Source organism: Sander vitreus, chromosome 4, assembly GCF_031162955.1.
Source record: "Sander vitreus isolate 19-12246 chromosome 4, sanVit1, whole genome shotgun sequence".
NCBI lineage: Eukaryota > Metazoa > Chordata > Actinopteri > Perciformes > Percidae > Sander > Sander vitreus.
This window is the reverse complement of record NC_135858.1, coordinates 21,524,210-21,551,187: the sequence shown is the minus strand read 5'-3', so window position 1 is coordinate 21,551,187 and position 26,978 is coordinate 21,524,210. Positions and strand designations below refer to the sequence as shown.

At 39.6% G+C, this 26,978-nt stretch overlaps 3 protein-coding genes across 4 annotated transcripts in view; 2 read left to right on the top strand and 1 right to left on the bottom strand.

Moving 5' to 3' along the window:
• The first annotated feature begins 4,774 nt into the window (after nucleotides 1-4,774).
• pxmp4 (peroxisomal membrane protein 4) lies at nucleotides 4,775-6,487 on the top strand. The gene is made up of 4 exons (XM_078248994.1): nucleotides 4,775-4,993; nucleotides 5,317-5,379; nucleotides 5,497-5,695; nucleotides 5,853-6,487. Exons 1-4 carry the CDS (start codon nucleotides 4,881-4,883, stop codon nucleotides 6,114-6,116), a joined length of 639 nt encoding a protein of 212 aa, XP_078105120.1. The 5' UTR covers nucleotides 4,775-4,880; the 3' UTR covers nucleotides 6,117-6,487.
• Nucleotides 6,488-9,248: 2,761 nt separating this feature from the next.
• tgm5l (transglutaminase 5, like) lies at nucleotides 9,249-15,112 on the top strand. The gene is made up of 14 exons (XM_078248992.1): nucleotides 9,249-9,340; nucleotides 9,509-9,691; nucleotides 9,809-10,042; nucleotides 10,468-10,586; nucleotides 11,667-11,795; nucleotides 12,181-12,358; nucleotides 12,554-12,689; nucleotides 12,816-12,919; nucleotides 13,015-13,254; nucleotides 13,373-13,435; nucleotides 13,529-13,738; nucleotides 13,841-13,998; nucleotides 14,323-14,456; nucleotides 14,931-15,112. Exons 1-14 carry the CDS (start codon nucleotides 9,334-9,336, stop codon nucleotides 15,082-15,084), a joined length of 2,049 nt encoding a protein of 682 aa, XP_078105118.1. The 5' UTR covers nucleotides 9,249-9,333; the 3' UTR covers nucleotides 15,085-15,112.
• Nucleotides 15,113-16,371: 1,259 nt separating this feature from the next.
• The window catches only part of eya2 (EYA transcriptional coactivator and phosphatase 2), a 28,958-nt gene continuing 18,351 nt past the window's right edge, over nucleotides 16,372-26,978 (bottom strand). For both annotated transcript variants that reach the window (XM_078248991.1, XM_078248990.1), the window contains exons 10-16: nucleotides 23,773-23,862; nucleotides 21,629-21,687; nucleotides 20,670-20,830; nucleotides 17,777-17,891; nucleotides 17,356-17,477; nucleotides 17,152-17,252; nucleotides 16,372-16,790 (exon numbers count right to left, since the gene is read on the bottom strand). In XM_078248991.1, the coding sequence (XP_078105117.1) occupies nucleotides 16,710-16,790; nucleotides 17,152-17,252; nucleotides 17,356-17,477; nucleotides 17,777-17,891; nucleotides 20,670-20,830; nucleotides 21,629-21,687; nucleotides 23,773-23,862 (729 nt within the window). In that variant the 3' untranslated portion in view covers nucleotides 16,372-16,709. The remainder of the gene's footprint in view (nucleotides 16,791-17,151; nucleotides 17,253-17,355; nucleotides 17,478-17,776; nucleotides 17,892-20,669; nucleotides 20,831-21,628; nucleotides 21,688-23,772; nucleotides 23,863-26,978) is intronic.

Genomic DNA, 26,978 nt, shown 5'->3' with positions numbered 1-26,978 from the left:
TCAGTCAGGCGGCTAAGCAGTTAGTTTTCCAGTTTTCAAATGCATGAGTAAAACCAAGCTCTGGTATACTCCTAGACGTAATGAGCAGTACTAGTCCGAGCCAAGTCCGAGTCCAAAGGGGTTCGAGTCCAAGTCAAAACTTGAGTCCATATGAGAGACAGTCAAACCATTCAGAAAAAAGCACATGATGCAGCTAGGCATAGCAGGCGACCAATGTCAATGCCCGTTCTACATGGATTTTGATTTAAACCAATACCCGGTTTCTGAACAAGCGTGCTTCATCAGTGGTTTTGTATTAAGGAGGAACTTACTTCAAAAAGCATATATTGCTGGACTCGGTCGAGACCAACTACAATATTTGGCGAAACCAATGGCCAAGTCTGAGACTTTTGTGAACCCAAAGAATGTTTGTTTTCTTTTTTATACCCAAATGAGCTTTGTTCTATATTCAGTATAGTCAACTATAGTCAATTGATTTGATTGGACAAAAGGCATTCTATGAGTGCTGATTTACAGTAGGCCTACAACATACTGTCTGAAGACCAAAGACTGTCTACAGACTCTTATTTCACTGGTTGCACAATACCTGGAAACATACTCCCCACTAACACAGAACGTTTAGGGAACGTTTAGGGAACGTTGGGGAACGAACGAATGAATGAATGAATCAAATTGTTATTGTTGTTCTTATTATTATTTAGGGGGGCTTAGGAACATTTTGGGGTAGCTTCAGCCCCCCTAAAATAGGCCTAACGACGTCCCTGCCAGCTCCATTTAAGTTTTTGAAGTAGCATATAAAAGGTTAGCAGTCATTTGATTTAGATTCACTCAAAAATGATTGGTCTTATAAAATCTAAGTAAGATAAACAACATAGCAAGAGAATATATTTATTTTTAGGCTAATAACAATTTTGTTAAAAACAATACTTTTGTGCTTGATTTCGTTTTTTTAACTGTATTATGTGAAAATACTTAAAACAAGAATCTATCAATAGAACGATTTTCAAAACTAAGAAAATTCACTTTCATTTCACATTTCACTTCTAACAAGTGGCTCAATTCAGTGTACAAATCCAACCGTTACACTGTCCTGACTTCCGTATACAACACCGGTATACACACCTGGCGAACAGGGCAGACACAAGATCTGTTTGTTTGGTCCCAAATTCGAACTGAAATACTGCCATTGACTAAAACGTGCTGACTACACTTCACCGACGGTGTTATAACGCAAGGTAGGACAAAGATACCAAGAAAGACATTGTCGGCGGTCAACAGAAATGACTTTTCTCCGCTCAAGACTGCTAGCCCGTATGCTAACGCGGGAAACAAGTTAGTGTTGTGGAAGTTTTTGTTGCAGCAGGTGTTAGAGGTTTTGGAAGAAAATAGAATTTGTGAAACAAAATAAAGACAGTCGAAGACTAAACCATGTTAGGTTTTTGTATTTTATTATAAACTTGCAAGTTTACAAGGAAGCACACAGTTCACAAAAGGCACGCAGCGCTTAAGTGAAAGGTCTGTTCAACAAATAAGAAAAAGCACACAGTATATATGCATCTCCAGTGAGATAGAAAGACATGCCCCCTTTCTAAACATGACTCAACATTTCTTACAATCAAACAGTCAGACATTCAGGAGCCACTTCACTTCTTCCCCTCTGTACCACTTTCCTACCCGAGGTTTAGACATCTCGTTTATCTCAACTATGTGAGAAGTCTCAACTATCCAGGGAGAAATAACAGATAGTTTAGGGTGACCTTGTAGCCCCTATCTGTTCAGCGTACACATTACATTCCCAGACTTTGTGGCTCTTACTTTCAACATGTGAGAATAAGAAAAACTCCCTTCCAGTATTGTGAGAGAAACAGTAAAAGAAATTATGCAAATAATATAGAGAATCATGCTTAAATGTAAATTTGCCATCCCATTAGCTTTCTACAGCTAGCTATGCTGCGAGCGCTGCTAGCCCCACGGATACATCAAAGTTGGCCACAGAGACTGAGCCTTCCCTCAATGATGTTTTAACCACCATAAGGAACCTGGACAACAAGGTGAAAGATTTTGGTAAACAACTTAAAGAAAGCTCCGACACGGTTGCCATCATTATACAGCGAGTCGAGCTGAACTCAGTCGGACTCACTGAATGCACGTCCAAATTGGAGGCTGTAATTCACCATATGTTCTATTAATACATCCATGTTATTATCTTAGGATACATCCGAGGGATGTATGCTGTAAAGCCTGTAACGTGGATGAGAGATAAAGCCATGGATGTATTAAGAGAAGCTCTATTCACGAAACTGCAGGCTAACCTAGCACGACATAATGATTACACCTCCTTGGTTGTTTAAATACATCCATCATTTATTTAGATAATCATGGTAAGACCTTAAGTACAGACTATTTATTATTATTTACACTTCAAATATTCTTTTTGCAATCAGTACAAATTGTATGGTCTTTTATTTCAGATGAATCCATTCCACAAGCAAGAAACTTTCAGGACGGAGCGTGTGTCTGGAAGCCCTGTCCGTAAGTTAACATTTATGCATGCGTTTAAGAAACCAGAGTCATATTTCCTACAGTGGAACTACTGAAATTCAACCTGGTGCATATCACGTGACTGTTCTGATGCGTTTGTCCCTTCCTGCCCTTTTTCAGGTCAGCAGATGTTACTGCCTCCACCACCTGCATGTAAGTGAAAATTTTAGCGATTGTCTAATGTAACAGCATAGGTTCATCTTTTGCAATGGCATGTGCAAGAAACCTACCATAAATGAACTGACCTATATTCATATTTACTTTTTTAGATGAGTCAACACCACACAGGAAACCAGCCGGTTGCCCAGAGCTGGATGGGTCTATTGTAACGCAAGCTTGGCCTGCCACTTCTTGGGACCCAGTTGAAGGTACAGTGGCTTTGAATTTTCCATTTCCAATTAAATACAATTTCATGACAAGGAACTTGAGCGTAACATAACTTTTTTGTTGTTGTTGTAAACAACATCAAAACGACATCACACAGAGGGAGGTGACTCATCACACAGAGGGAGACCATGGAGCCAGGGAGACGGAAATGAGAGGTAAGTAGACTCACTTAAGTTGTTCACATATGCAAGTTTATAATGTATAACAACTAAAACTAACACCATTAATTTTTCCATAGCCGTGAGGGCATTGCCCACCTGACACAGCGGATGGATGCATTTGAGGAGAAGATGGATGAGAAGATGGATGAGCTGCTCATGCTGTTAAGAACCTCCCAGTCCCCCCCCCTGCTCCAGGCGAGGACATGTTGGTGTCGCCCTACTCGACAGTCACCGAGCTGGAGGAGTTTGACCGGAGTCTCGGTCAACCGGAGAGGAGGATAAAAATGGTGATTAAGTGCCCTAAGATTAACACTATATAATTGCATAAATTCAAATATCAACATAACAGAACTGACTTCTCTTACAAAATGAGAGTGTACACGCTCTGCACTTTGTTCCACATGTATAATTTGTATTTCTATATGTTTTACAGCAACTTTTCCTGACAACGCTTGGAGGTCCGACCACAGGTACTGCACTCCGACGCATGCTACGGAGAGTGGCAACTAATAACGTGCTGAAAGAGTACAGCCTGCGGGGGAAGAAAGGCAAAAGAAGGCCTTCCAGGACCTGACTATATGCAGGGTTATAACAGGCAGTTGTTATTTTATTGTTCACAGTATTATGCTTAGCTTGGCTGATAAGAGGTTTTAATTTGACTTGTAACTTTGCTTCATTTTGACTTCTACTCTAGCGGCCTCCCAGAAGAACTTCCCCACGCTAACTGCAGCAGACGTGGAGGACTTGATCGGGCAAGCGCTGAAGTTTGCCCCACACAGACGGTAAATTGAAATTCTTCTATATGATGTGAGAAAACAGAGTTGTTAGTAAGGCAATTAGTCTTGCTTTTGTCAACGTGTTGATTCTTAGTATGACATATCAAACTTTTGTTTCTTTCTTTTTAGGCCAGCTGAGAAGGACTAAGCCAAACCATGGAGTTCTATTTTTTATTTTATTTTTTTGTATTTTTTCCATCCATCTTGCAGCTTGTATTTTTTTATTAAAGCAATTGTATTTGTAAATATGCTAATATATAATAATTTATTACATTATCATTCCAATATGCATCTTTGCACACTACATTTGCACTATACATCCCACTCCATTGTTTTTTTCTTTTCTTATTTGTGTAGTTTCTGATTGTTATATTATTTTTTTAGGCCTTTTATATTTTTTGTATTTTGTTAATTTTATATTAAAGTTTTAAATCCCATCAAGTTTGCCTGTTGCCTGTTCATTCATTCCTGCCAAGATATAATAATTAATTCCTGCTCATGCACAGACAGTTTAAACTAATAATAAAATTGTTACCACAGTCGTTAGTTATTTAAAGGTTAGGGGAATGTAAAAAAATAACGTTAGGGGAACGTTCTCTAAAGGCTACAACGTTAAGGGAACGTTCCCTAAAGGTTGCAACGTTAGGGGAACGTTCTCTAAAGGTTACAACGCCAGGGAAAACTTTCCATGGGAACCAAAAACTAACCTTCAGGGAACGTTCCCGCAACCAAAAACGAACGTTCCACGTACAATAACATGTATACATTTTAAAAATAGGCGTAGTTCCCTTTTAATTTACATACTATAGAAACCATGGATGGATGATCCCGACCTGTGAGAGGCAGCAAAGTGCCGCAAGGCATCTAGTCTGCCGGAAATCAGAAGAGGAAGAAGTAGTAGTAATAGTAGTAGTAGTAGTAGTAGTACTAGAATAAGAAGAAGAAGACTTTTTCGCTGTGACGTATACGCATCATGATTATATGATTTTGTGTTCTGTCAGCTCTATTGAAAGTCATGGCAGGTCCTGATCTGACAAAAACTATTCTGTATACCGTCAATAATCTACTGCAGCAAGAGAAGTACAAAGCGGCATTGGCAGTGTTAAAAGGATTCAGAAACGGCGCCGTGTGAGTGAAAACATCCAAAACAGTAGCTTAGCTAGCCAGCTGCTAAGCTACCATAGTTTACTTCTAGTAGCTAACGTTAACCCTGTCGTACATGACTTAATATGGTCTTATCATCTGTAGTATTACAGTGGTGGCTAGCTTTAGCTGCCTGGAGCCGCCGGGGTAACTTAAGGCAACAAATAGTATTAGTTTTAGCAACAAATAGTATTAGTTTTATTGACTATACTAAAAGCGCTGAGGACGTTTGACCTTATTTTGTAGCCAGATGGGTTTCCAGACAGCATTGACATTATAACGTTAGTGTATTTTTTATTTCTTCACAGTTATGGGGCCAAAATCAGAGCACCACATGCTCTGGTAATGACATTTCTGTTTAGAAGTGGCAGGTAAGGATTTGAGCTGTAATGTATTTAACACCCCCCCCACCCCCAAAAAACAGTATCTTGCTAGTACAATATTCGCCACGTCTCTTGTTCTGAAAAAGTTGTTCTTCTCTCTGATAGTTTGAAGGACAAGCTCAAAGCCATTTTGAAGGCCACGTACACCCACTCCCTCAACCTGGCGTACTTTGTGTTTACATACAAAGGGCTGCAAACCTTGCAGGAGAGGTGCCAGGGGAAAAGTTTGCAGTCTCACTCCTTTCTGGCTGCGTGTGTTGGAGGATGGTTAGTGTTTGGAGATAACAACAACATCAATAGCCAGGTATGATACGCCTGTAGTCCAGAAATTCCCTTGTTTTGTCACACCTGCTCTGTCCTTTATCCTATTTGTACATTACCAAGCACATCATCATAAACTCAAGACTGTAATAGCTCAAGTCACTGTGTTCAATCTGTTCAAACTCTCTGCTCTTCTCTAGATCAACATGTACTTGCTGTCCAGGATCCTGTTCGCCCTATCTCGGCTGGCTGTAGAGAAAGGATTTATCCCCCAGCCTAAACATGACCCTTTCCCACTCTTCGCCACCCTGGTGTGGGGCATTGTCTTGTGGCTGTTTGAATATTACCCTCACACCCTCCAGCCCTCACTGCAGTCCTCAATGAACTACCTCTACCATGACAGCAATGTGTGGCATGACATAACAGACTTCCTTGTTTATAATAAGCCAAGGACTGCCGCTTAGAAATGAAGTTTTAGTTTTCTTCACTATGGACAAGCTCCCTACAATTTTTTATAATTATTAATATTCCAAATATTGTTGAATGTTGCCTTTTTTTTAAATTATTGCTAGATTAAAGTTTTAACTGTAGGACTTAATTTGGTTTGTTAACGTTTGATTCATTGACATTTGTATATCTTGTGTGCCAACTTGCATAACATTATTCTTAGACAAAATCTGTTTTATATAGCCATATTTGTATCTACCTAGTATGATTGTTTTTCTTCTGATATTATGTCTGATTGTACAATCGTCTGATTTTAATTTTCCAGGAATATGTCACTAAATACAGCTGCCACAGAATAAAAGACAAAAAGTTGTTTAATGTGAAACAACTTGAAATACTCTTATATGTTGTGAACCTGCTAAAATACAAAGACACAAACATTTCAATATCAACAATATAATTATCAAGTGATTTGGTATAATATAAGAACATTTCTTCTGTATAACACCAATTAATAAAACTAAAATAAAGACTTATTTTAAAAATGGCAGCCATAATTTGGTTTTAGTACAAAGAGCCGTTTTTTTTGCAAAGCAGTATGCAGGTGATATTGAAGACAGCCTGAATATGGAGTATTCTGTGTTGTAAGAGCAAGAGCAAGAAAAGAAATACTTACTCAGGGTGTTATTACTAATGATTTGACACTGGAATCTTCTTTAAGCCATTAAGCTCCACTCTGTTGCACCTGCACAAGAAATACTGGATGTGCATGTAGAAGTTATTCTAAACATACTGTTTTTAAAAGCCAAAGGTGTGTCATAATCAAGGGCTTAACACAACATTCTTAAATCCTGTATTACCTTGGCTACAAATGATTCCCTCAACTATGGCACAACCAAGTTCTATACTGATTTTAAGTACTTTTACTTGAGTATTTTATTTTTATGCTACTTTCGGCTAGCACTACACTACATTTAAGAGGGAAATAATGTTCATCTAACTCAAGTCCTCAAATTTTATTTGAATGTTATTAGCAGATTAAAGCATTGCATATAATTTTTATATATAGTTTTAGGATAAATTGACCAATAGTATCTAATATTAGTTTGGTCTTTGCCATCTACAACATCTGACGTCTGCTTACATATTAATGCAACAGTGTTAAAAAAAAATATACATACTAAATGACACTCTAAAGGCATGACTTCTACTTTGTGGTACTCAAGTAAAGGATATGAGTATTTATTCAGCCTCTGGTTGTTGTGCCTTATGTTGCCTTATGTAAAAGAACAAAAGACCTAGATGTAGAGCTATATTACAAGGGCAAAGCTCTAAAACTGCTGTTAAGATTTATTGCCTAATGATGTTATTTGTCCTAAAGGGGGAACTAGTGTCAGTTCGATGCTGAATGTACCGGAAACATGGATGTTGACTTGGAACTTTGAGAATGTACCAGGATATGTTATGTGTCTGCGTCCTTAAATTGGCACTATCAGCAAGTTATTGCTTCTCTTAAGATCCCATTTTAACAATATTAAGAGCCTAGAGCCGGCATGCGGCTCTGTGAGGCTGTATTCAGACACACTGGTGCTTTGAGCTAAATGCTAACATCCAGGAACCATGATTGTTTGCACAAAAATTCACGGCACTCCATCCAATACTTGTACTGTTATTTTTCAGTTTGGACCAAAGTGATGGACCCTTCAATCGACTGACATACTGACATTGTCTAGTGGCTCAAAATCCTAAAATTGTCCATTGTGCTAACTAATAAATAAATAGATAGAGCACCAGTCCCTGTCGTAACTTGTCAATATTCATTCACAAAAAATGGCTCCCATGCAATGTGCTGTACATAACTGACATTACAAATTGATGAGTGCTCACAACTTGAACATGATTTGCGCAATGAAGCTATTTTATCTTCAAGGCAAGTCTAAACATCAATGGAAACTCTAATCAGTTCCAAGTTAACTCCCACGCTTCAGTCACCTTGTCCTTGTGTAACAATGCCAAGGCTGCAAGCAGTGGGTTTAAAGGTATATGTGTGTGCAGAGAAAGAGAAAATATGGCAATACTGCATGGCAGTGTGTGCCTACCATGTCTGAGGTATGGCACTCTTGTATATATATTATGGGTTTTTATAGGTTTGACAAATATATAATGCACAGCAAACTTTGAAGACAGCTGTAAAGAATAGCAAACAAATACAAACAGGCCCACCACACTATGTGCAGCTCACAACTAGTGTATTTTATTGAACAGATATGTTTGACAAAGTTTCAATCAGACCAGGATCTAACTCATAGACCAAAGAGGTAGATCCTCTGTATACATTATAGACGGTCAAATAACTTGTACAGTAAAAAAGTGATGGTCAACAGACATTCTTTAAATGCCCATCATAAAAAATAACCGATCAATATTAATACATTTTCTGGCCGTGACCATTTCTTGAATGATACACACAGAGGTAAAGTAGTTCATGAGTAACATGACACAAGTTAATCAGAAAAACTCATTAGATCTACATACAATAAATCATTATACAGTTATTTTAAATCAGTTTAGAAATAAGCAGACTTAAAGTGTGCAAAAGAACACCTGATAAACAAAAATATAAAAAATTGAAATGAGTAAATTAAGAATGATTGAGCCATGTAAACAAAGCAAAACACACTGTACAGGGAAAAGTAAAAATGTAACGTTAACCCAGGACGTAGAGTAAGAAAGGCACTCTTCATTCTTTTTGCCCTTCTGGGATTCATGGCAAGTATCTGACCCTGATGACATACTGTAAAACAGATTCACCTTTTGCTTTCAAAGTAAGTATTCAAGTTCAAGTTGTATTATTCATATGGGGCTACAGGCTCAACAGTACAAAACTGCAGCATATTGCAAGAGTTTACGCCCAACAAATTCATCAAATGTAAAAAACGTAATCCTGTCCAACTCTCTCTTCTTAAACTGGGAGTGTCTGATTACTCATGTAAAGCTTATTTCACAAACGAAACTGTAAAAAGGAGGGGTGTCCTATTTTATGGCGTATGTTTTGTGGGGTATGTTTTGTGGCGTACACATGACTTGAGGGCCTTAGTAACAAAGGTGGAAAACCAGTTTACTTTGGCACTACCACATGTGAAATGCTTTCAGAGGGTGGGGCAAAGGTTTATATAGCAGTAGAGGGTGACAGCAGGGACATACAGCATTGCATTGCCAAAGAGACACTAACAAATGGAAGGTGAGATCTCTCTCTTTTTTTTTGTTGCTCTGCACATTTAGCTGTTTTGTCATTTAACTGTTATAGCCTGCCTTTTTTTGTTCATGATCTTTCTATTCTTCGTGTCATCTGACTGTTGAATGCATTTTTCTGTAGCAATGTCTATTTTATTACTTTCTTCATTTGCAGACATGAAAATACAAAATGTCAATCTGGAAAAATCTGAAAACCTGAAGAGACACAGGACACAGGGATTCAGCAGCTCCAAAGCCCTGGTGGTGCGAAGAGGAGCCCCATTTAGAGTCAGTCTGCAACTGAAGGGCCAAGCCTTTAACCCTAAGACTGACTCTCTGAGGATCAAAGTTACGCTAGGTAGTCTGGATTTATATGTAGATTCGATTTTTTTGGGATGAATGACTGTTGTATGCAAACAGTGAACCACAATTTGAAATCCCTTTGCCTAATTGTCTTTCTCTCTTCTCTCTTCAGGCCGCCTATATATGGTAATGCCAGTCACATTCTCCAAGAACGTTCCTTCTTCCCAATGGAAAGCCTATATGGACCCAGAGGGCCTGAACCTCCAGAACCCCTCCATATTCATCTCCTCTCCTGCCTCCGCCTCCGTGGGCTGCTATGGATTCCAGCTGTGTGTGTTCACTCAGGGCAGCCAAAAGACCTGTGCGTTTGGCAAATTCATCCTGCTCTGCAATCCCTGGTGTCATGGTGAGAAGCTTTTATGAAGTCCATTCAAAGCTTTGCAGACTCTGAAGGATTTGATAGCTTATAATATCTTTGCAAACCAAGAAGAAATAGATAGAGTCTTTATTGGCCTATAGGGATAATCATTTCCATACATTTTCTTTTCATGTTCCATAACACAACAACACATATAAAAAACATGTAACACATATACAAAAAAAACCACATCACATTAGGACACCCACATAGACACATCAAATGTGAAAACTACAAAGCAACTGAGGTGGTGGTGGCAGTGTTACAGTTTGTTCAGCACTGTGATGGCGGTGGGGACAACACTTTTTTTACAAAATGAGCTGAAGTCTCAAAGTATTTATGGTGTATACAGCAATGTGTTTTAAAATGTATCTATGTGACGATGTACTAAATGTCAGGTTTATTTATTGCAGAGGATGTTGTGTATATTCCCTTTGAGGACCAGAGAGAAGAGTACGTCCAGAACGACTCTGGGCTGCTGTTTATAGGGACAGCTATGAACACTGTGTCAAGGCCATGGTCTTTTGATCAGGTATGAAAACAATATCTGTGGATCAGAATTTTGGCAAATATACAATAAGGGAAAAAAATCATCAGATTGTTTACAGCTGAGGTGCTGACTCAACTCTGTGGTAATTTCTTAGGTTGTGTTCGAAATTGCATACTAACATACTGCAAACTACATACTCAATGAGTAGTACTCATAGACTGTACAGTCTATGGTAGTATTGCCTACTAAATTAACATTTAGGTATGGCATAACCAGCAGACTGTTCACACTCAAGTAAACTCAAGCAATACGTCTTCTCTGCATCAATTAACTGAAGAGATCCGGTCCGAGCTACCGATAGGCCTAAATGAAAATGTGTTAATCACAAATGTAAATCAATCCTCTTTCACTCAACTGAATTTTTTCAGGTATTATTTTAATGCAAATAAAATTATTAAATTTAGTCACAATGCAGTCTGCATGGAGTGCTGGTTGGGTGTGTAGAAAATTATGAAATTTGTTAGTGTTAAATATTTTTATACAGTACATATAGCCTATACGATCCCGCGTACCTTAACTGTACCTTAATGTCACTTGCCATCATTCGTAATTATTTTATCCATTAATGAAATGATTATTTGAACCATTAGCCTCGCAGTCCGCCATTTGCACAGTCTGAAGAGACACAAAGCATTTTGGGTCAGTTGAGTATATGTCCAGTAGGCTCACGTTACATTCTCAGAAATTCTTGCTATTGTAGTATACATCCGGGCATTTCTTGAGTACACAAAATCCACAAACTATGCAGTTAGAGCACAGTACATACTTAATTTTACATGATACTTATTATGAATAGTATGTTAGTATGCAATTTCGAACAGAGAATGTTGTTTTCCATTAAGAAATAACTAGATGTAGTATTTATTGTAATGCTGTTATATTGGATATACCACAAATCACAAAATTTGGGCATTTAATTGTAAATTATTGCTTTGCTTGTGTCCACTTGCAGTATATACTTTTAATCATTGAGTTGGATTAAACATTAAGCATGTATTTATTAGAATATGGTCCAAAGTGTCGCAAAATCTTCATTTAATTCTCTCATTTCTTTTTCTTTAGTTTGAGCCCGGTGTTTTGGAGGCGTGCCTGGATCTGCTCCAAGTTAGCCCTCAGCACCAAAAGAACGCAAGGATAGACTACCTGAACCGAAGCAACCCCGTCTACATCAGCCGGGTCGTGTCTGCCATGGTGAGTGCGAACAGATTCAGATTATAAACACACCTTCCAGATATGAATAAATCACTAGCTAGCAGTGTTATGTTTCACCAATGTTTTTATTTACTTTGTGACAACATGAGCGTCACTTCTGCTTATTAAAAACATGTTGAGGCTTGAACTGGGACACTGTGTTCTGCAGATAGACACACACGTTCTGCAAAGTTTTGAAAACTGAATGTCACACGCAAGGACCCTGTAATTATAACAGTAAAACAGGCGATCAAAGTAGTTATTAAACCGTCACTGTGAATCGGAATCATCTCAGGAGATGTGAGATGCCCCAGCTTGCTTTATGATGTTTGGGAACTGAAGTGCAAAGATGGAAAATTACATTTCTCTCTCTTCATATGTTCAGATCAACAGTGAAGATGACTGTGGTGTGCTGAAAGGGAAATGGGGAGGTGACTTCAAACAAGGAGTTAATCCCTCCTTGTGGACTGGGAGTGGGGACATCTTGACACAGTGGACTGCGTCTGGTTTCAGCCCAGTCCAGTTTGGACAGTGCTGGGTGTTTGCAGCTGTCATGTGCACAGGTGATTATATCATGATCATTCAAATCACACACAAAACAATAATAAGTCAAGCACTTTTGCTCTTTACTACATTATGACTTACTGTCATCAATAACCAGTACTCATGCTTGATGTCTTAATCAGTCTTGTTCAAATACTGGATCATTTGTTCCATGTGTCAACGTCTGTTTTTTTTTTTTAAATTACGTCTTTCAGTGATGCGGGTTCTTGGCATTCCCTGCCGTGTCGTCACAAACTTCAACTCTGCTCATGACACCAATGCCAACCTGGTGATTGAGGAGTACTATAGTGAAACAGGGCAGAAGCTGAACCTCAGTAAAGACAGCATATGGTCAGTTTTCGTGACACTAAATACATTTTAAGACATTAATGATATTTAATTAGTTTTGTGAAGCAAACAAAAAAAAAAGCCTGTTAATACTTTGTGATATTTTATTGTGGCTCTCTCTTTATACAGGAACTTCCATGTGTGGGTAGAGTGCTGGATGGCTCGCCGGGATCTGGGATCTGGAATGGATGGCTGGCAGGTTCTGGACCCGACCCCCCAGGAAAGGAGTGGAGGTGTGTGAGAAAGTTTCACTTTCTTTGCCATATTTTAACTTGTTGTCTTCAATAAACATTACTATAACCTTCTTTTCTTCCTTCTTGTATCCCAGGAGTGCTCTGCTGTGGCCCAGCCCCAGTCAAAGCAATCAAAGAGCGACGCATTGACCTGTTTTATGACATCCCCTTTGTCTACGCCGAGGTGAATGCCGACGTCCACTCACTTGTAGTGAGCGAGGGTCGGGTGGTTAGCATCAGCAAAGACACAGAGAGAGTGGGATCCCTCATCTGCACCAAAGCTATTGGTTTCCCCAGACACCAGAACATCACAGGAGACTACAAATGCATCAAAAGTATGAGCCAAAAAACAGAAATGCAATCATTTGGTTATTTAGCTAATTTAGAGAAGGGGCAAAATATTAAATTTTGGGCAAAAATACTGACATTTTTCTTTCGATCTTTAAAATATAGGCCCGACTTCAACACTTTCATTGAGAAGTTCCACAAGGTCAGAGGACTCGACATTAGGAAGAGGTAATTAAGAATTTTGATTACATCAATCAGACCATTCATCTGTTTAAACACACTTCATCTCATGCACTGGCTTTCTTCATGTCTTTTTCACAGGCTCATCCAAAGGGGTGTTAGTCTTCCTGACCCTGGATAATGCTCCTGTTGCCGGGGGGCCTGTCCGCTTCACAGTGAAAGTCATCAACAAGCAGAAGGTTGCCAAGATGATGAGGTTGCATCTCAACGCCCAGGCTAAAGAATACAACAACAGCCCCTCAGACACCTTCTGGGAAACCCAAGGTGTCCTACAATTGGCCCCCATGGAAGGTAAATTCAATTTTCACTCATCCACAGACTCACATTTTCACTTCTGAAAGACTGTTGTGGTTTACATTTCTGTTTCTTGACTTTCTCCCTTTGGTTTTCCAGCCAAGGTTATTCACCAGCAGATCCTCCCAGACCAGTATGAGTGTGTGGTGGGAGATGACCTGATAAACCTCGCAGTAGTCCTGGAGGACATGGCCAGTCAGGAGCGGGTCCTGGCCTCAGAGGAGTTCAATATTGCCAGCTCAGAGCTCACCATACAGGTACTTTAGAAAATTGTTCAAACATGCATAACTTTATTTAAAATTTTAGCAAAAAAAACAACTTTAAACACCAAATATGTAATGCTAAACAAAAGGGATAATGTATAACATTATTTGCAAGGCATCTATAATATTTACTTTTCTGTGATGGTGCAGCAGCAATAAAAAAACTCTTTGGTTCGATAATTTCACTTATTAAGACATCATATACAGTAGCTTCCATACAAAACATGCAGAATTACCATTAACTCACTTTAGATTTATTTCAGGGGTAATTTAAGGGAATTATCAGGGTTCACCAACACATTTCTTTTTCTCTTTCAGATTGCAGATAAAAACTTGATTGTGAACAAAGAGCAGTCTGCCACAGTGACCTTCACCAACCCATTTTCTCAGCCGGTCAGTGGAGTACTGACCGTAGCTGGGGCCGGGCTGACTCAGGGCAAGGTTCACTTCAGGTAAGAATAAGTTCTTGTCTTCATTTGTTTATGTACATGTTGAATGTCCCATTAGGGGTTTATGCACATCATGAATGGCTGCAAAGTGAATGAGCTGAGCAATGCTTAAATATAGGAGCGTCACTGTGTAGTACATGACTGTCTTTGTTGAAGTAATGTAGGCTTGTTAGAGTTGTATTGTTCTGCTTATGTTTGTGTTCAGGTAGGCATGGCTAGAATAATGTTCCACTGCTGTGTGCAGATCATGATTTACAGTACAGGCACTGGAGGGTTATTAAAGGCTGGTTGATTACAAGGAGTCTCTGATTAGCTATGGATAAAATATAATCTTATAATGTATGCTTAGACAGTTTAGACATTTCCATGGTAATAAGTGTAGCTTAGCTGTAACAAACTTGGAGCCAGACATTCGTGATAGTAGTTATATACTTCAGCATTTCCTGAACTCTTTTATATCTCCATTTCTTTCTGCAGGATGCTCCCGCTGCGTCCAGGAGGACGAGTAGAGCAGCTCATCACTTTCATCCCCAGCAGTGTGGGAACAAAGATGCTGCAGGCCAGCTTGTCACTCACAAACATCAACTCCACTATCGGAGGCTTCAAGATGGTCTCTATCCTCCGAGCTTAGATCCTGTTTTTGTAGATTCTCTCCCCCCCCCCTTGGGGGTCAACTTTGGGCAGGATACTTACATTTGTGATGTTAGCGTTTGTCAGTCTTAATTTATGTTTTGTTAAAGTAAAAACTAAGTCACCAAATTGAAGCAACCATGTGGCAGCATTAGTCACAGAAAGAAACAAAGATTGACGATGAAGATATTGTCAACCCTTATTTTATAAGGCTTTGTATGATAATGTATATTTATATTAAATTGATATTTATTTTGCTATTTGTGTTTAAGCCATGAAAATGAACACTTTTCTACAAATATTTTAACATGGATTATGATGCTTTTTGCTTTGAACAATTAAAGTGTTTATATCTACTGTATGTCACATTTCTTCTGTCAAATATCCAGCATGTATGTAGATTTATGTTACTGCAATTTCTTGTTTGCCCTGAAGAGGGAGACCTTTCCTCAGAAAAGGTCACTGTGTTTCAGTCTGAATGAAATGCTTCTCAAACCTCTTGATAATTACATGCCATTTAGACAAGGATCAGTCAACATCCTCTGGGTTGAGGATGTGAGGAATAAAATGAAACTCAACTTTCCCAACAATGCAATTAATTTATTTTTAGTCATCTATTTTAACCGTCTGTCAAAACAGACAATAAAGCATTATATACAAATCATAGCTAAGCTGACAGGCGGTGTAATCGGCACAAGCACAACCATACCAGTTCATCTATATTACAAACAGGTTAAGGAAATTAAACAAGGACAGAAAATAAGGAGCATTAAAACATAACCTATACAACCCATAGTCAAAAGTAAGGATTCAAGCACCAGCCTACATATTACAGCATCTTCAAGACCTCTTATCGAAACATTTTTACAAGAGCATACGTTTAGTCTTTGAAGGGGATATTTGTGTCATCTCCCAAACTGTTTATACCTCATTGAGTTTTAAGATGTAACCAATAAATAGCTCACATTTAAATGGTAATATACAATTTAATAGCCTCTACCTATGAGGAGAACATCTGACATTTATCTAGCCAACATGAATCGGTTATAAAATAAAGGCAAAATGTATCCCACATAACTTTAAGTCTTGTTTCTAATGTTATCTTTAAAATAGTATTGTCAGTGGAAAATGGGTTTAGTCACAAAAAAGAGCCGAACAAACACTCATCTTTTCATCCATGCAGACATACTTACTGTGTTTAATAAACAGAATGTTTGCATTTAGTGCATCACTTGTGTACAAAAGTGGGACACCTTTCATAAGGTTGAGATGAACTGAATTTAAAAAAATAAGAGTAAAAAGTATTTGCAGTATTAACCATAGTTCCCTGGGGTTAGTTATGAAGCTTTGGCCCCTTGTGTCTTTTATTTTGGTCCAGCACAGTTGGCCTCATGTTTGTCAGATACATGACAGCTTTTGCTTTGAAATCCTCAGTTCCTTTGGCTTTAAAGTGAAATTGTCCACCTGGGTGCTCATTAGGGATCAAATGCCTTTCGCCAAACCTTGAAATAGCAATACCGACTCTGAATCAGTCTCTCGGGGAAGCTTCACCTACTAGCTGCACTCAGGAGTTCAGGAGCTTCTCATGATTTGGGTGGAAGAGCAGAGCGTGACAGCTGGTGCCCTCTAGAGGTAGTCCAGCTCCAGTGCATGGCTCAGAGCCTCTAGATCAGGCCGACAGGACACCCTCCAGAACGGCATGTTCTTCTGAGAAAACAAATAAAATCTAAATTATATGCAGGTTTAATGTGAGGCAGGCATACTTTGCCTCCTGCAGATGCAGTACAGATGTGAATTATGGACTGTGGCTCAGTGGGGAATTATAGTATGTGACAAAGTACATGTGAATAACATGTTGGCCTATAATGTACAAAAGCTTAAGGCAAAATTTTTTTAGCTGAACTGCCAAATCCAGGAAAAAAGTCTGACATCTCAATGCAAAGATTAGACAAAAAAACCCAACACAAACTTGGACACAGAAGCTGCAGAAATCAAGTGTGCCCTAACTGATTAATTGAGGCCCATTTTTCAGCAGACAGGGATTTAAAAAAAAAAAAAGGAGTTATACCTTCTTGGCCACAGACTCTTCTTCGGCTCCATCTCCTATCACCACATACACTGCTCTCCGACCAAACCTCTGAGAGACACGCTCAAAGCAGCTCTCTTTGCCTTTGAAAAGAGGGAGAGAGAGAAAAAAAAAAAAAGTTTAAAATAAAATAGTACCTTTGAAGAAAGATTTTTTGCTGTCATTTTCTCCCTAAATTGTCCTCACCTGTCTTGGTGGCACTGTATATGTTTTCTATGGGGAAAGCTGAGCCCAGACCATACAGTAACACCTTGGAGAGGGCTGGGATGAGCTGGGTGGTGGTTACCAACACATTCACACAGTTAGGCCTAGAACAGGACAGACATTTATACTACGGTTGAGTTATAACACATCGGAACTGACATTGATCAACTCATAATGGGATATGAAGAAAAATCATAATAAAACTAAACACTGTACAGCTACCAGCCAATGTTAATTGACATTGGCTGCCTTAGACACCCCCCCATCATACACATCTTATTTTAATATTGCTGTTTTTAATGGATACATTGTAGAAACTGATAGGATTAGATTTTACTGAAATTGTATTTTATGATTTTCATGTGAAAATTGACCTAATTAAGCCATGGCAGCATGAACTGACCTGGAGTTGATGAGAGCCAGGGATTTGAGTGCTTGAGTCAGCCATAGGTCAGTCAGGACCTCCATCTCTCTCCTCAGCTGTAACCACTCCTCTCGCTTGGGGCTGCCCAGCAAACCTGCCCATCGGGGAGAAGCACAAGCTTGATGGTCAGTCTTTGAAACAAAAGGACAAACTCATATAGCTCTAATGCATAAAAGAAATCCAATTGACTGAGACGTTGTAAAACCTTTTGACAGGACTGTTTGCAGTCTTTGGTTGGACGATTCTCACACAACATCCTCTAGCCAAAACCTCAGACTTATGTTTTCCAGCAGAGGCAAAGCAGCCAGCTGTAATCAGCAGTGCACAAGGGTCCACAGAACAACTTCTGACTCATTATGCTAGTTGACAAACAAATGTGTCCTTCCTTTCAGCTTTCTTACCACATCATGATCCAGTTAACTTAATAGGCAATAATGAACCCCATTATTTTTCCTACAAAAGGTTCCTTTCGGAAAGAGCTGGGGTCTCATTCATAAGCGTGGCGTACGCACAAAACGGGGCTGAAAATGTGCGTGCGCCAGTTCCCACGCAAAAGGTTGTAATTTATAAAATACAAACTGACGGAAAAATGTGCGGTCCTCCACGCAAACTCACATTTTGGAGACAAAATAGGAATTGGCGACGCAGATGGTGAGGTGGTGAACTGAAGTCAGACTGCAAAAAAGGGAATAACGATTACTCTTCATATTTTCAAGTATTATGCACGTATCATCCACGTTATCGAGAAGATTAAATCCAGCAGTGTTACTTGCGCTTGTACTGAATGATAATTGTTCCATAAACACCTCCAATTCAAAACTTAAAAATGTGTTCTTAATGTTTAATTGGCGCTGTCTCACCGTCGCAGAGTCCGCTACGAAGCGCAGGAGGGGATGGCCCGACTGCATGGATTACATGATAGCATCAAATACCCTACCATTACATAACGGCAGAACAGTGTAAATAACTAAATCTGTCTTTAATACTGTGCATATATCATCAAATGTCAGTCTAAAAATACAGCCGTTAAGCTCTCACGCAATCGTTACCCTTGATGTCCTCGTTATCAGTCCGAACTTTAATACAAAGCCTGCATGAAGAAAAGTGTGTTTCCCTATAAAAGACTTTATTTCGTCGTCAAATTGTATCTCGGGGTAGGATACCACTAGTTGATGCTGTGTTGGCAAGGTGTTAACAATCAAATTGTTGTAAACAAATACTGCGGTGACCCCTGTGCGTAATGCTGCATGATGGCACTGCTGGCCCTGCAGGTGGACACCACCAATGACAGAATTAGGAGAAAAAGAGACTTCAGGGACCATGACTGGCTAATATTCTGATTTAGATTCCCTAAAGCTGAGCTCTTGGATCTATGTACTGAATTGGGTCCAGTAGAGTGGGCAACGCGCCGGAACCGTGCCATCCCGGTGCAAATACAGGTACTCGCCACTCTGGGAGAAACCGGCTGTTTCCAGAGGGAAATATCAGACAGCTGAGTGTCTCTTTAATATAATTATATATAATATTCATTTTTATCACTAAGGCTTGTTTGGATATAATATATAGTTTTGTTAAATCTTATTATAGACGTCTGGTATATCGAAGCTGTCCCCGAGTGCCGTAATGCCTGCCGTTTTTGACGTATTAATACATGCTGTCACGGTTTGTCAGGAATGGCTTGGACCCAAATGCAATTTAGATGATTTATTAAACAAAAATGAAGTACATACCAAAAGTGTCCAGAAAGCAACAGGCAAAAACTAATTCCAGAACAGGAGCTCAAAAACCGGAACTCAGAGACGAAAGGTAGACTCCAGACACGAATACACTCACAGGCCACACGGCAAACAGAAACGTAACGCTCCCACCCAAAACAAAGACAACACAGATACTAAATACACAGGTTAACAAGGACTAACAAGAAACAGGTGACACAACAGGTGAAACAAATCAGGGCAGAACCATAAAACAGGCGGGAAAACAAAAGACAGGAAGTAAACTACATAGGACAAGGGAGACAAGACAGACTTCAAAATAAAACAGGAAACCGAACATCACAATCATGACACATATAGTTATAGATCAGGTTTCCCTACACTGTGCAAGAACAGGCCGAAATTATAATTCAATTTGCAGCAATTCCTGAACGTCTGAGAAGTTTTTTGCTTTTTCTCTGCCAGTCATCATGATTCGGTGTAACAAATGCAAGTGTCATTCATACACTGATGAGCATTGACTATTTATGGTTAAAAATGGGCGTGTACAGGGTGGGATAAGAGGCTGATCCATGTACGCACACTTGTAGGTAATCTCTGATTTATAAAGGGAACATTGCTTACAGGTGTGCGTACACACGGTTTTATAAATCTGACTTTATTTTGGCGTACGCCATTTAGGGCTTTTGGGCGTACATACACTTATAGTAAGGATCCTACGCACAGTTTTATAAATGAGACCCCAGGTGTTTATCATCATACTGTATGCTTACTTTCATCACTAGTAGAGCTTTGGTTGATACACAAGTTCAAGCTTCAAAAATACAAAATGTACTTTTCTGAAGCAGGAAACTTGTATAACTTGATGCCAGCAACAAAAAAGGGAAAACCCAGACAAATGACTGTGGTCAGAAGCTGAGCTGTGTTCAAATTGAACTCTAGCTTGTGGACTAGCAGTAGGTAATAAACATTTATTTGTCTATAGTGATATTAATCAGGCTGTTATCTTACTGTTACTTAATGTCTGCCATTATTTGTTCTAATGGTGTTGGTAGAAAACCCACATATAACCATATTAGAACCTCAGAGAAAATCACTAATCTACATATCTAGGTTGCCTACACAGCAGTGTTGAATAAAATGGCAGCACAGCTTACCACCAACATTATTCTTGTATGTGTTGTAGATCTCCTTGACTCTGCGGTATCGAAAAGCCAGTTTCCTCATCCAGTCCACCCCTCCGTGAACCCCGGAACCCAGGCACAGAGAGCCTGCCCCCGCTGGGCTCTGAAAGCCGTCCGACCCAAAGTTGTAAGTGCTGCAGGATCACAATACAGGAAACAGTCAGGATATAGATCATAAAGACACAAACTGCACTTTTCCAGAGCATCTTATAGTAGCACTATCTTCAGTGTTTCAGGGGGGATGCTCTAAGAACTGGTACAACTATAATCATGGTTACAGTTTCTAGCTCTAGGAATTGAGTCAAGCTATTCAGGTTATGAACAAGAAGGCAGTGCTTAAACCATTCATCAAATTTAAGGAGCACATTAAACAGTGCAACCACAAAAATTTCAGGGACAAGAAACGCTGTAAAATTGAAAACCGAAGACAGCGAGTTTCAGCCCATGAATGAAAAAGCTTTGTCATGAAGTATATACATTCAGCACGGCTAGGATAAATATAAAATCATCTTTGAGAATGAAAATGGCCAAGTTCAATAAAATTAATACTTCAAAAAAGTACTTTGGTAAAGTCTGGCTCTTTCTCAAATCACTCCTAAAAGTATCCTAAAGTGCTTCAACAAGTTCTTGCAATAAAATGTCTGGACTGAGGGAGACAAAGGGAATGATAAAGAGATATTTTGATGAGAAATGAAAGCGTTGGATAATCCTGTGACATATTATATGGCTGTGGAAGTGGGGAAAATAAAAGACATGCACATGCTTGCATGCATGAACACACACAGATGCGCACAAACGCTTTGTCTCATCTCTATGCTTTTTTTCCTCTTGTGCACTAAAACCCAGAGAGCAAGTCTGGTTCATAAGCCACAGCAGAACTGTCAGAGTCTCTTAGCAGAGCTTTAAGTACAGTAACACAGTAGATGCTTTACCTCAAGTCCTGCCCGTTGTCGTCTGATGCCACGTCATCAATATGAACCTGGTCACATTCCTGGGAAATGAAAAGGAGAGCGGATATATCAAGAGATCAATTTCAGAGTGCAGCCCTGTACAGGCAGGTCTCTCCTCTTTAGGGGAGCCTGCGGGAATGACAGCAGCTACACAAGTCATAAAAAAAGACAAGGAAGCAGGAAATAAGGTGTCGGGACACGGGACAACGAGGCACCAGAGACACAGGACAGTCAACATGGCTATGCGATTCTGGTGTAACCACGTAGTAAATTAAAGTAAATCTGCATTTTTTTATAGTGTCCAACATTTTGGTTAAAAAAATTCACTGAAGAAAGGCCCATTGTCTTTGAGAAGCACAGTGTACATGTTGTTCCTCTCTATTGGACATAAATGCATCACATCAAACCGCAGGGATTTAAACCACACTGTAGCTTAAACATGTGGCTACGGCCAACGTACCTTTAGCAATATGCAGTTAAATCCGAAATTTAGGTAGGACGAAAACAAAAACACGGAGCATAAATCAATCATCGTCAGCCAGGAGGAAACACACAAGTATGTCTAACAATGACTGTCTTCTTAAAAATACTAAAATCCTTCTCAATTCTTTGTCTTCAGTCCAGCTTAAAACCCTGTAAGTCCCACAACCTTCTATCTTTCACATACACATCATACACAGCCATGCACACATTTTTGCAAAAAAGAGTCCTAGTATAACTTCTAGTTGTCACGCAGAAACCCAGGACAGACACAGTCTCCTATCACCTTTCAGCCATCTTAAAGCCAGACGGAGACGCTACCTCATCTTCCCTCCATCTCTACATAACTCAATTCCCAGGGGCTGCAACCCACCTCCCACTCAGGTGCCATCCGCCCCTGCAAAGCCGCTTCTACTGACCATACAAATGACCCCCTTAGAGCTTTACATTTACACTGAAACCCAGAGCAGCTCCACTCAGTGCCTGCAGGGCATTCTCATTTCAATCCAGTTTTAACAGCCATACTAATCTATTTATCTGTTTCTATAGAACATTTTCAACTGGAAATCCTGACCTGATTAATTATGTGATGTTCTGGTGGTATTACAGTTATGACAGGAGCGATAACGCTCAGCCACTGACATCAGTAGGACAAGATAATTGTCCCTCAAGACTTAACAGCAGTGGCCTACTGCTTTAGAGATTTACTGAGCCTTGACAACAAAAGAGGGGATAAGAACTGGATTTGCAAATGGCTTTGTTGGCTCCTTTCCCTCCTCTTGACTGTTCCTCCTCCCATTTGACTAATTTCCCTCTCGGATGCTCAGACACATACCTATAATTACAGCACAAAGTGTACTTGTTCTCTCTCTCTCTCTCTCTCTCTCTCTCTCTCTCTCTCTGTGCCTCTCTTATCTTATTTCTTTGTCAGAACAAGGCCAAGGAATTCAGGATAACATATGAACTTTTCAGTCACTAGCAGGTAGTAAAACTGCATTTTAATGACCACTTGAAGTTTTTTTTGAGGAGTCATCATTTTTAGAGGTTGCATCAATGTCTATGTTAACATTGATGGGTTTTTAGGCAGCAAGCATGTTCTAACTGTAAGAGCACTTATGCCAGCAGTTAACAACCCCTCCTTTTATTATTCTTGCTCAACTGAGGAGGGCAAATTGTTTGGAAAATGCTGTAGTAAGAATTAATACAGGATAGAAGTTGTGTGAGGGAATTTCTACAATGACTGCCACTGTGCTTTATGCCAGGTAAGAAAACAGCACCCAAATGTCAAACCTCTTGCTACACTGTTGCTGGGAAGGTTTTCTGGTATGCCAGCTTTTACTGTTGGATATGTTCTCACTGCTGCTACTTTCCATCTTACTGGAAATAAATTGAAGTAAAAAAAATAAATAAAAAAAAAACTTTAAAAAAGAAAGTTACCAGTTGCAAAAACAACAGAGATGCAGACTGCTGCAACGGGAATATGAAACAAGTAAGTGGTAAGGTTTTTGTGTGAAGTAAGGCATATTGTCCAAGATACCAGTTTAAGGGGACAAAAGTTAACAAAACAAATTTTTATCCTGAAATTTTCTAAAATGCTCCCCTCACACTTTTTTTTTAAAGTCAGCCACTCAAATTTAAAAACTCACCTCCAAGTCATTGAAGAAGAGTCTCGAGTCGGCCAGGTTGAAAATCATCTCCTCCATCCACAAACCAAGAGACACTGCCTTTGAGGAGTCCTGATGCACACACACACACACACACACACACACACACACACACACACACACACACACACACACACACACACACACACACACACACACACACACACACACACACACACACACACACACACAACCCTAGAATTAATGACTTGCTTTGAAAACCATTTTAAACAGTTCTTCTACAAGGTTAAAAGTTGCTGTTACTTGGACCTAATCACAAAAATGTTCCCTTATTTATTAGTGAATAATTAATAAAATCACCAGCTCAGGCTGAGATTGATGGCCTAAGAGGTTTGGTATTTAGAGAACAATCAGTTCAATTGGATTATTGAACATCATTACTGTTGTCAAGATTTTCGCCTTGTCAGTGCAGCCGCCTGCTTGTCTCTCTAAACAGATTTTCTTATACTTCCTCTGCAAACTCATCAACTGGATTGACATAACAGGTTTCAGGGAGAGGCAAATGTGAATATTTTTCTGTCAGTCAAACTCTCTGCCAATTCTTATCTTCACTAATTCTTTTCTGACTTACTTGTTTCGGCTTTCTTCATCTAGCCCACAAGTTTCCCCATACTGCCTCTGATTATTATAGTAAATTATGCACAGACTCATTACATTTACATTGTTGTTTGATTGTTACATTTAATGAAAAACCATTAAGAAAACTCATTAAACTCATTCAATCATCACAATATCAGTGTTTTTGCAAGCTCCTAAACTGACCAATGTTGTTTTAATCGGTTTACCATGCAAAGATGATGTAACTAACGTACCAACGCTACCCAGACTCACTGAGACTGTACTTAGACAAAGCAGTGCTTTGAGCTAAATGCTAACATTAGCATGCTAACATATTCACAATTACAATGCTAACATGTTTAGCAGGTAAAATGTTTACTAAGTTAACCATCACAGTTTAGCTTGTTAGCATGCTAACACGCGTGAACTATACAGAAAGTACAACCAAAGAGGTTATAATAATTAATATCACTCTGGGAGATGTATCACAGTGGGAATCAAACCCAGGTCTCCCACACTAAAGGCATGTGTGATATCCACTGCGCCATCACCACCACATTTCAGTATGGACAAAGTGGTGGAGCGACCGTCAGACTGGCATTGCCATGCAAAGCTGCTAGCATGGCTTAAAATGAATGCAGACTTGATGTTCACTGTGATCGATGGACACAAGATTGTCATATAAATAAATGGACTGAATGAATGGCAATGACTGCCTGGAATGATGGGAAAAATACATAAGAAACTCCAAAACACAGCAGAAAGTCTATGTGATTTAACTACAATACCGCAGTGGCTTTAGTAGTTCAAAAACAATAAGGTATTACAGATTTCACCTGGTCAGTTATATCAGTATATTTTGCTCTTTGTTTATGTTTATGTCTCAGCTTCTTTACCTTCTTTCAGCATGTTCTCTTATTCTATCAATACCCAGCCTCTCTTCTCCTGTTCTTTTTCTTTTGCAAAAACCCCAAACAAATACGAATGTGTGTATTACACCAATTTTTGTTTTGTTTTTTAATAAGCAAATTATAAATCATTTAAATCATCGCACAGAGAAACATAAATCACAATGTGCGGGCAGCCAGACTGACAAGCTTGGGTGTGTTGTTGTTCAAGTCTACAATGGCAGGTGTGTGTATGTATGTGCAGCATTTTAATGGCACTGTTGGCTTTTCTTTGGCAGCAAGACAGAATAAGCACAGGGGTGTCAGCCAAAGGTGAACTAAATTAGTGCATCTGAAATGACAAGCAGTGCTGTCTTTTGGCTCAAAATGGTAGGAATGGGCTTGATGACAAAAGCGTGGTAAATGATGACAATTATAAAATACCCCCTGAGCCCCTCCAAAAAAAGGTGTAAAGAGAAAAAGGTAATTGAGGACGAAGGGTGGAAAAAAGTTCAGTAGGAGGAGTAGGAGGATAACAAGGAGAAAAAGACGAGGGGCAGATGAATGAAGAGATGAATGGAAAGGATGAAGAAGGAGGGGTTAAAGGCTTAAGAAAGGATTGTTCTGCTTGTCTCATAATTGAAATAATTATCTATAATCACCTTCCTCCAAAAAAGGAGGCCTGCTCTATACAGAGGAACAAATAAAAGCCTCTTTAGGATAATCCCAGGGAAGAATGTACAAAGTAAGAAGAAATACAAAAAGAAAGCACCTAAAACATTAAATTCCCACCTTTACTCTTATACAGGATGTTTGATATGAGAAAACACACTAGAGGAAAGAGAGGGGTACTATATGATAGATGAGATAATGGAAGAGCTGTTACAGGGGAGGGAATCAGCTCCTCATGTGAATCTCTATTCACCTCAGGCTCACCAAGTTGGTGAAAACAACTGTCTTTCAACACACCCATTAGTCTTTCCTGCACGCTGGGCCAAGACTTGCCTTTACTTATAGGTCCAAAACATTTGTTTGTGATAAGAGTTCAATAGGCTGACCCTAATGGGAAGAGCCTGGACTGCTAAAAGTAGACTCTACTAGAAACTAGACACAAAGCGGTGGAGCGGAGATAATTTATGCCAGAAAATAAAGTGCATTATGGTTGTCAGAGTAGGATGAGTTGGCGGCAGATCTGAGAGGGAGAAAAAAAAAGGGGAGAAAAAAAGGGGGGAAAACGTTGCTAGTTTGTAAACCAGCTTGACGCTTTGGATTGTTAATCTGTTTTTCTGCTGTCACTCATTCAATTCTTCTGCTGCATGTCTAAGGTTTTGATGTCAGAGTCTGTCCAACTGAGCCCGAGCAGCGGGGTGTTTGGGTGGTGGGAGGAATCAGGAATGTTTGGCACATGAGTCACATTTCAACACATCCACTTTCTCGCTCTATCGCTCTCTCTCATTGTTTCTCCCCCCGCCACCCTCTCCGTGGCAGAAAAGAAAGGAAAAGAAACAACGGCATGCATGGCCTGCCGGGGGCTGAACCGATTCGAAAGGCTGCTCTCAAACTCCCATCAGCCTTGTGTCAACCCGCAGGGGGACCGTGAGAATTCAAAACACACATCCCCGGCCAAAACCAAGAAACGCACCACTGTCCGCCCCTTGTCAGCTGCCTGTCTGTTATGTAAAGGTCCCACTGGCTGTCAATCACGCCACAGGATTCCGGGGT

What these genes read in the sequence shown, in the direction of transcription:
- tgm5l (XM_078248992.1), top strand. An exon ending in GGCCATGGTCTTTTGATCAG is followed by an intron (nt 10,587 to 11,666) that starts GTATGAAAACAA and finishes CTTTTTCTTTAG; the next exon opens with TTTGAGCCCGGTGTTTTGGA. An exon ending in ACAATTGGCCCCCATGGAAG is followed by an intron (nt 13,739 to 13,840) that starts GTAAATTCAATT and finishes TTGGTTTTCCAG; the next exon opens with CCAAGGTTATTCACCAGCAG.
- pxmp4 (XM_078248994.1), top strand. Translation starts at nt 4,881, where the DNA reads ATGGCAGGTCCTGATCTGACAAAAACTATTCTGTATACCGTCAATAAT. An exon ending in GGATTCAGAAACGGCGCCGT is followed by an intron (nt 4,994 to 5,316) that starts GTGAGTGAAAAC and finishes ATTTCTTCACAG; the next exon opens with TTATGGGGCCAAAATCAGAG. An exon ending in ACAACAACATCAATAGCCAG is followed by an intron (nt 5,696 to 5,852) that starts GTATGATACGCC and finishes GCTCTTCTCTAG; the next exon opens with ATCAACATGTACTTGCTGTC.